We start from the raw sequence: 8,681 nt of genomic DNA on the forward strand, positions 1-8,681 counted from the left end.
TTTTGTTTGTGACGAATAGAAAGAAAGAAAAATCTTCATTAAATAACTTATATTACTATTGTAGGTTTTATATATACATACATACCTATTTATTATTTAATACTTGCTTTTGCTTCGCTCCGGAATTTCCAGAAAATGTAGCTTAAAAATCAAATCTTGTCTCTACAAGTTTCATACTGCGATTAGAATGAAGATTTGCTTTTTTAAATTATGTATTCAATAAAACAACTAATTACTTATTGAAAACATTGTTTATTATCAACTTGCACTATCATGCCACTGCAATGTCTGATATTCGATTTTCCCGAAGCTGTTACGAAATGCGAATACTGCTAACTTATTTACTGCAACTGACAACCTTCCATATGAAACAAGATTTGAAGGCTGAAATAGTTTAGCTTCATCAGATATACATCTTACCATGTACATGGCATGAAATTTTACAGGGTCACCTGCAACATAAAATTTGGTTATAAGATCTTATATAAATCATCATGCACAAAGTTTACCTAGCAATATGTCTAAAATCTTGATATTTACCTGGGTAGACAAGATAATCTGAACCAAATTTTGCGCCATCAGTAATATGATGACCCTTTTCCCATAGATCTCTAAAAACTGTGTATTTTAGAGAGCCCTTTGGGGTTTCAATAGAAGGAAGAAGTATGTCTTTACTGGTTTCTTTTCTATCTGAAAGTTAAAAAAATATTCAAGATAACATTTCACACCTTCAGAGGCACTTGTGTATACATGATAATTCTTTTTCTCAATAAACCTATAAATAATGAAATACCTGTCTCTATGTTGATTTCTGTTGGCAAATGTACCAAAAGGTGAGCAGAAGGCAATACTGGCAACTTATTTATTTCTTCCTGTAATAATGTCTGTTTATCCAAGAAGACATCTGAAATTTTAAATTTCATGTAAAAAATTGTTGGAATAAAGGTTACTCTTCTTCACAGTTCCCACTTTCAATTGAACTTTCAAATTGGTACATATGTTACCTTTTATACCCTTAGATAACAATTTTTGCCTCTTCCCAGCTATAATTATGTCAATTTTTTGTGACATTTGCTCTATTTTCTTCTTCTTCAGCACTTCTTTTTGTTCTTCTGATACCCTGAAAATTTTTTGAAGTTGTTGACTATCAATTTACATAGATAGGTACTAAACATATCTATACTAATATTCTAAAGCTGAAGAGTTTGTTTGTTTGTACGCGCTAATCTCAGGAACCATTTGTTATATAGACCATTTGTTGAGGAAGGCTTTAGGCTATATAACATCACACTGCAACTATAAGGAGCAAAAAAATAATGGAAAATTGAAAAAAATGGGGAAAATTAATCATACTTTAGGGCTTCAATAATGCCCAAAATAACTATTCCGCGCGGACGAAGTTGCAGGCACAGCTTATACATAATACAGAAACTCAAACACTCTTGAATAGATTTAGTTGACCACATGTAGCTGTATAGAATTTAAATTCAAATACTAATATGTAGTTGCTAGCCCGTGGCCGAAAAGAAGAATTGCAAGTTTATAAGCCTTTCCATTGATAGATTTTTGTGAATTTTGAGTTTTTATTCGAAACAGGGTGGAAATGTCCATTTTACAAATCCAAAATTATTGTAAAATTACTTTGAAATTATTGAATATTAAACATATGAAACAACTTTCATACACCATATCCATAAACACAAATAAGGTCTATGACGCAAATTATAATAATAACAAATACTTAGAAAATCATCCAAGGCTCATCATGCCCTGGCCGGGATTTGAATCTGGGACCTCCAATGTCATAGACAAGGGCACGAGGCCCATCAAAACAAATATAGTTGTCATGCCTATTCTCATCTGAGGGCTTCAAAATTAAGGTCCCTAAAATTAACAGTAAGGATATACATATGTGGAGCAACTATTACCTATTTATGTGTGCCTTATATTCCACCTTTTGCTTGTTTGTTGGTTTATTTATAAGATTTTCCAAAACAAACAATTTGCATGTACCATTATCCACAAGAAGTGCTGCTTCTTCTGGCATAAGTGCCATTGGCAAACCTGTAATAACCAAACATAAGTTACATTTTAGGCATTAAGCTATATACCTACCTAATTACTATTTAAGTTACTATTTAAGTATTGTGATAAAAAAATATTTTGTATAGTAAAAATAGTAAATGTATCAAGCTGGTATTTTAAAACTTGAAAACCACTTACCTACCTAGATAATCATTTTGCCTAGGATAAGAGGCAATTGACCCGATCAAGGAACCACATATTCGATGTTCTGTTCGAAGAAGATGCCAATCTGAAATCATAACATATTAATGCCAATAAATTATTTATTTATTTAAACTTCATTGCACAAAATACAAATGTATAACACAATTGGGGGACTAAATGCTAGAAGTATTATCTACCAGTCAACTATTGGGTCTGACAGAGAACTTTATGTGGGGTCAAACTAAATAAATATATATATATACCTACACAAATATAAAATAAAATTATTATAATATACATACATTAAAATTACAATAGATAAACAATATACATAAATAAAAAGGTGCAGTGTTTACCGAAATAAGTAAAAAGGCTTATGGGTATTAATTACCCCCATGACTCAAGAGAAACCCGTATACCCGTGATTTGAAACTAGAACGACTTGGGGATGTCCTGATGTGCTCGGGAAGTGAATTCCAGAGCCTAACAGCCATAACCGCGGAAGACTTAGAGGCAATACCTGTACGGTAAAAGGGGAGAGCAAGAATTAACTTAATTGAAGAACGTAGGATTACCAAATACAATAAATACAAACGGCATAAACAATTGAAATCTGGAAAATTACCCAGAAATGTCTTTAGGTTCTAAGTTTCTTTACATTTTTTACCTTACAAACTTTTTAAAAGGATTTAGTTTTAAAATTCAAAGCTATTGGCCTTATATGAAATTTGGCACAGAAGTACCTCCTTTAATAACGTGAATAATAAGTATAATAATATTTAAGTTCCTGAAACTCCCATAAGAATAACTACTTACGCCGGATTCAAGAAGAGAATTACTTAACTTACCATCAGCATTCCAAACATACGCGACACCTTCTTCAACATATAGTGGGATCACCATTATTACTTGTTAAATTTAACTACCAGTCTGTTTCATTGAAGCAAAGCAAATTATCACAAAAAAATATTGAAGATATTAAAGATAGGTATGTAGGTACTACTTTTATTATATTATCAATTAATTATGTAGGGGTATTTCTATAGGTATAGAAACTGACTTGACATAGTACGACAGTCGACAGTGACAGGTTCACAGATTTAGAAGTGAACAGGCGAGACGATGAAAACTGGAAAACTCAGACGAAAAGCTTTTTTTAAGGTCTTTTTTATATTTCGTTTTTAATAGAAAGAGAGATAGATTAACTCTATATAGCACCATAAGAAAAAGAAGAACAGAAGAAAAAAACAAGGTTGAAGTCAAGATTTTCCAGTGTTAAACTAAACTCCTTTCCTATTTATATCTTAAACTGTAGAAATATAAAAAATAATAATTTATATAATCTAGATTCTAGCTGTCATTGTCAGGTCAGTTTAGTTTTTAGTTATTTTATAAAAAAAATTTGTTTTTGTCGGCTCGACTATGAAAAATTTTCAAAGATATATATAAATAATAGTTACTTGGCTGCAAAAATTAAAAATTAGCATTTGTTTCAAAAGCATAATTGAATTCCTAAAATCATTTAATTTTTCAATTAGAATTTTGACTTTATTTCTGTGTTATATAACTTGAAAGAATGGCAGCTGGTAGAAAAGTTTTGATTGGTACCTATAAATTTGTAAATAAATATAATTATGTACGTGTAATTCTATCGTGTTTCGATATATCAAAGATTTATTATTGTTTAGGTGGTGGAACTGGATTTATTGGACGACATTTAGGCGAGCTGCTGTTGGCCAATGGTTACAATTTTACAAATGTGACTCGAATGCCAGGTGCCAACAATATATCATGGTCCCAATTAGAAGTAGCAGGTTTGCCAAGAAAGACATATGCTGTAGTTAACTGTGCTGGACAACAATTCATGGATTTTACAAAAAGCTGGACCCCTGGGTAAGTGCATTGTAGTGAAAATTCATGTTTAACTGAAGGTAGGGTTAAACTCTTGAAACGGGCCACCGCCGGAGAGGGGCGGGGAGGGGGGAGGGGGTAACTCCCCCCCTCCCGTGACCCCCCCTTGCCGGAAGCCTATAGTTTTTTTTTTTACGAATTTTTAAAGTTTTCATATAAAAAGTGTGCTAAAGGTCATTAACCGCCAGATGGGCAAGGGGGGGAAAGTAAGAAGGGATGAAAGGGGCGAAGGTAAGTTAAACCTAACCTAACCTATACATACTATTATACTTTTTTACTCAGTTTGAACGCTCCGCTCGCTTCGCTCGCTCCGCTTTGGTGGTTTACACCAACCTAACCTAACCTAACCAAACTGAGTTTGATTTGTGACCAATTTGTTTCTTTTCATTGCGGGGGGCTATCGCCCCCCGACCACCCCATGCGGGGGGCTGCGCCCCCCTGCACCCCCTGCTGTCCGTTTACCGACAGCTACTTTCAAAATCAGTAGATATGATGACAGTAGCACATAACCAAAACGGCGGATTGCGTTCTGTTCATAGTTAGTGTCTTTTTTGTTTTTACTTTTAAGCAAAGTTTTTGACTATATTTTTAAAGGTAATTCGTAAAAAAAAGCTTCCGGCAAGGGGGGGTAACACCCCCCTCCCGTGACCCCCCCTTGCCGGAAGCTTTTTTTTACGAATTTTTAAAGTTTTCATATAAAAAGTGTGGTAAAGGAAATTAACTGCCAAATGGGAAAGTAAGAAGGGATGAAAGGGGTGAAGGGGAGTTAAACCTAACCTAACGTAACCTATGCTAGACTTTTTTGACTCAGTTTGAACGCTTTGCTCGCTCCGCTTTGGTGGTTTACACCAGCCTACCTACCTACTTCCTGGGGGCTACCTGCACCCCCCGCTGTCCATTTACCGACAGCTACTTTCGAAGACAGTAGATAAGATGACAGTAGCACATAACCAAAATGGCAGATTGCATTCTATTCATAGTTAGTGTCTTTTTTGTTTTTACTTTTAAGCAAAGTTTTTGACTATATTTTTAGTGCTAAAATATATTAATTAATGTATTGTACATGTTTAATGTAAAAAAAATACTTGGGGGGGGGGGGTCATACAAACCCTCCCCCACCCTCCCCAACCTCTGGCGGTGGCCCGTTTTAAGAATTAAGCCCATAACATTACGCCTATTATTCCTTCCATCCCATCCTTTACAAGAAGAATTCCAAGTTTGTTGACCTATCCTTTAGTCGCCTCTTATGACATCCACAGGAAAGTTGTGGAGTGGTCCTATTAAGAAACGGGACTGCTTTACAGTTTTAGTTAGTGGCAGGATACACATGTAAAAATATTTTTTTACCTTTTGTGTTAAAACATGCGGATAAAATTTTATGTAGTACTTACTTATTGCCGTGTGTAGACCTCTTAAAAAAAGTTCAGATCTCCAGAAAACCTGAACACATGGCATAGGGAAATATACCGCTAGGAAAGCTGTAGCCAGGGCCAGACAGTACTAGCTACAAACATTATGTGATAAGCTAAATTATCTAATGGGCAGAAGCTTATCTACAAGTTAGTGTGTTCTCTGGTCTTAGTGACACAAGAAATCTCTAAGTGTCAATGAATTAAACATCCTGAGGGTTGCCTTTTATGTGACAACCATTTGGTGACGATGAGATGGCGCTTATATTTCCTATGAGCATGTGAACCAGCAGGACAGAGGGGTGCAGTCACACAACCTCCATATCAGGGACTAGTGCCACTGATAACGCCTGAGGAGGTTTGCTTTGCTTTTGGCCACATGAAGAATCAAAAGGCTGTTTGTTCCGTTGGGGTCCTCCATAGAGGCCTGGAAGAGGATGGATCCTCATGATGTGATAGAAGAGGCAGGCTGAAAAGATTATGGCTGGAAGTTGCAAAAGATAATATGCAAGCCACTGAACCGAAATTCGAGAACATCAAAAACCGGACCAAGTGGAAAAAGAAAAGTGGAAGGCGAACCCCAGGCCCTGAAACACTTCTGTGGAGGAAGCAACCCAGAACATAAAGAGATGAGAGAGAGATTCTAATTGCTGTGTGGTTACTGCACCAATAAAAAAAACAATTACCACTCCATCTAGTTCCCATGGATGTCGTAAAAGGCAACTAAGGTATAGGCTTATTAACTTGGGTTTCTTCTTTAAGTCAATGGGCTAGGAACCTGTCACCATTTTAATCTCAATTCTATCAATAAGCCAAACAGTTGAATTTGCCCTATAAGTCTTTTCAAGTTGGCTCTACCCTACAAGGGATATAGACGTGATTATATGTGTGAATGTACATTCTTACTCATGTATTTTTAAATGGTTAAAATTCAAATGTTCGTTATTTACAGGTTTAAACAAAACGTCCAAAACTCTAGGGTATTCACTACAAAAGCCCTGGCAAAAGCAATCAATAATAGTCAAGACAAACCAAAGGTCTATGTACTGGTTACTGGAGTGGGAGCATATGAGCCATCAGATTCTAATAAATATGATGAAAGTAGCCCCTCTACAGGCATAGATTTTTTTTCTAGGCTGGTTGTAGAGTGGGAAAGAGCAGCTTATGTTGACCCACCTGTAAGACTAGTAAGTAATTTGATAATGGCCTTATTTCATTAATGAGTTTTTAAGTTTAATAAATGTCACTAGTTAGATGGGAGTTGCTAAATATAATAATGGGTTATAGTTTTAAGGGACCTTGGCCGCAGGATAATAAGATGTTGAATTAATATTTTTTGCAATGATGCAGAATTTATGAATTATAAGGAATGTTACTAGAGCAGGCAGAGTTACATATTTCCGCTTGCCACTAGCGTTGCATACTTTTTCATCCTCATTGTCTTCTTGCAACCTTCTTTTTGTTTGTTTAAGCAAAAACAAAAAACTGGGTACATTTTATCTAAAAAAAATTTAGGGTTTGTAATAACATGCGTGCCTCAGCGATCCAATAAAATAAGAAGAAATCCTAAGAAGGTATTTCCTAAATTCAAAAGAGACTTGAATAAATGCGATTTTTATCGAAAAAAACAAAGCAAGCAAAATCTCAAAACACAAACATCAACGCTTTAACTCCATTTTAAAGATATCTCACGCAAGTAAAATCTTATTTGCAGGTAATAATTAGGTCTGGTGCAGTCCTAGGCCGATGGGGAGGAATGATAAAGAACATGTTCTTGCCATTTTTCCTTGGAGTCGGCGGCCGGATTGGATCTGGCAAACAATACCTCCCATGGATACATATAAATGATCTGATCCGCCTTATTCTCTTTGCTATAGAAAATGATAATGTTCAGGGAGTGCTAAATGGAGTCGCTCCTCACGTGATAACAAATGAAGAATTCACTAGAGTAAGTTTCAGATTCTATTGTATAAAAATCTTACAGATTTTAATCATTGGTGTTGTTAATTTTTAAGAGGCTTATATTGTTTTTATGATACGTTTATTAAAAAAAATACGCTTTACAAATATAGTTTGGAGAATGTGTGAATCATCCAGTATTTTCGGCACTTGTTACCTGGTTATGTACTTAGGGTGTTATTCGGTGTTTAAACATTATGTATTGGATATTTTACAAGTTTTTACTGAAAAAAAGATTTCTTTACTTTTAAGTAAATATTGGCATACAAGAAAATTAAGCATTGTTTTTTATATTTATTACAGTCATTTGCCAGAGCTTTACATCGGCCCGCCGTCATTCCAGTACCAGAAGCAATGCTAGATTTTCTACTGCACCCTGAAAGAGCCATGATCATGACAAGAGGACAGCATGTAATACCAAAAAGGGTGATAGAATATGGCTTTAAATACCAATACGACGATATTGATAAAGCTTGCCAAGAAGTGGCACATCTCTTGCCAAGGAAACATCCTCTGAATTGAGGTGAAATATTTGTATGTGGAATTTCCTTTATGCTTTGTTAAGGTAAGTAGGTAGTTATTTAAAAATTCAAAGACTAAAAAGGTTGGTTTATATAAATTGTGAATCGCGTAATTTATTCGTTAAATTTAAGGCAACTTTCTGTACCTAGATGAATGTTAATTTATTGTTATAGTTTATTTGTTAGATTATGAATGATGTCTATTGTGTTAAACATATTTATGGCACCTTCCCATTTAGTAAGATTTATAATAAATAAGACTACCTCTAAAAATATGAATTTGATTTTTTTTAAACTCATTTTATAATTAAAAAAAAATGAATGTTCGTTTATTATATTTGCATTTGATAATATAGCCAATTAATGGAATGAGTAGAGTAAATTAATTAAATTGCTTAATATATATAACCAGGACTAGTCAATCAAAATGATGTATGTTCAATTATAAATAAATATTTTTCACCAATTTATTAATTAAACACTGTGCATAAGTACTAATGCACAACTTTCATTTGCATAACGTCGTAGATTGGTTGGAAATAAATTTGTATACATATATAATCGTAAACACTGCCATAAATATTATAACTATATTATGTACATACATTGTACACTTAAATCATTAAATATACACTCAACAGAGACAATATAT

At 34.3% G+C, this 8,681-nt stretch overlaps 2 protein-coding genes across 5 annotated transcripts; one reads left to right on the forward strand and one right to left on the reverse strand.

Annotated features, from left to right (window-relative positions):
* Positions 1-100: 100 nt before the first annotated feature.
* LOC106134882 (tRNA-splicing endonuclease subunit Sen34) lies at positions 101-3,297 on the reverse strand. 3 transcript variants are annotated; one of them, XM_060946471.1, is made up of 7 exons: positions 3,078-3,296; positions 2,228-2,314; positions 1,929-2,064; positions 1,005-1,120; positions 794-904; positions 541-690; positions 101-452 (listed from the first exon to the last, which is right to left on the reverse strand). In XM_060946471.1, exons 1-7 carry the CDS (start codon positions 3,130-3,132, stop codon positions 259-261), a joined length of 849 nt encoding a protein of 282 aa, XP_060802454.1. In that variant the 5' UTR covers positions 3,133-3,296; the 3' UTR covers positions 101-258. The 3 variants fall into 3 exon arrangements, with proteins under 3 accessions (XP_060802454.1, XP_060802457.1, XP_060802456.1); XM_060946474.1 differs by having other exon boundaries at positions 2,224-2,314; positions 3,078-3,092; XM_060946473.1 differs by lacking the exon at positions 2,228-2,314 and having other exon boundaries at positions 3,078-3,297.
* Positions 3,298-3,486: 189 nt separating this feature from the next.
* On the forward strand, positions 3,487-8,271 carry LOC106135107 (epimerase family protein SDR39U1). Of its 2 annotated transcripts, none has more exons than XM_060946470.1 (5): positions 3,487-3,596; positions 3,918-4,122; positions 6,502-6,736; positions 7,264-7,497; positions 7,812-8,271. In XM_060946470.1, the coding sequence occupies exons 2-5, from the start codon at positions 3,998-4,000 to the stop codon at positions 8,028-8,030; spliced, it is 813 nt and encodes a 270-aa protein (XP_060802453.1). In that variant the 5' UTR covers positions 3,487-3,596; positions 3,918-3,997; the 3' UTR covers positions 8,031-8,271. The 2 variants fall into 2 exon arrangements, with proteins under 2 accessions (XP_060802453.1, XP_013190761.1); XM_013335307.2 differs by lacking the exon at positions 3,487-3,596 and adding an exon at positions 3,607-3,833 and having other exon boundaries at positions 7,812-8,270.
* The last annotated feature ends 410 nt before the right edge of the window (positions 8,272-8,681 follow it).

The sequence above is a fragment of the Amyelois transitella genome, chromosome 11 (assembly GCF_032362555.1).
Source record: "Amyelois transitella isolate CPQ chromosome 11, ilAmyTran1.1, whole genome shotgun sequence".
Taxonomy (NCBI): Eukaryota; Metazoa; Arthropoda; class Insecta; order Lepidoptera; family Pyralidae; genus Amyelois; species Amyelois transitella.

Bases quoted from the DNA above. Each gene is read 5' to 3' on its own strand.
- LOC106134882 (XM_060946471.1), bottom strand. From the start codon at position 3,132: ATGGTGATCCCACTATATGTTGAAGAAGGTGTCGCGTATGTTTGGAAT. The intron at 2,065-2,227 runs GTAGGTAAGTGG...TGGTTATTACAG, and splicing joins TAGGCAAAATGATTATCTAG to GTTTGCCAATGGCACTTATG. The intron at 453-540 runs GTAAATATCAAG...TTTATGTTGCAG, and splicing joins AGATTATCTTGTCTACCCAG to GTGACCCTGTAAAATTTCAT.
- LOC106135107 (XM_013335307.2), top strand. From the start codon at position 3,806: ATGGCAGCTGGTAGAAAAGTTTTGATTG. The intron at 3,834-3,917 runs GTACCTATAAAT...ATTATTGTTTAG, and splicing joins TGGTAGAAAAGTTTTGATTG to GTGGTGGAACTGGATTTATT. The intron at 6,737-7,263 runs GTAAGTAATTTG...TCTTATTTGCAG, and splicing joins TTGACCCACCTGTAAGACTA to GTAATAATTAGGTCTGGTGC.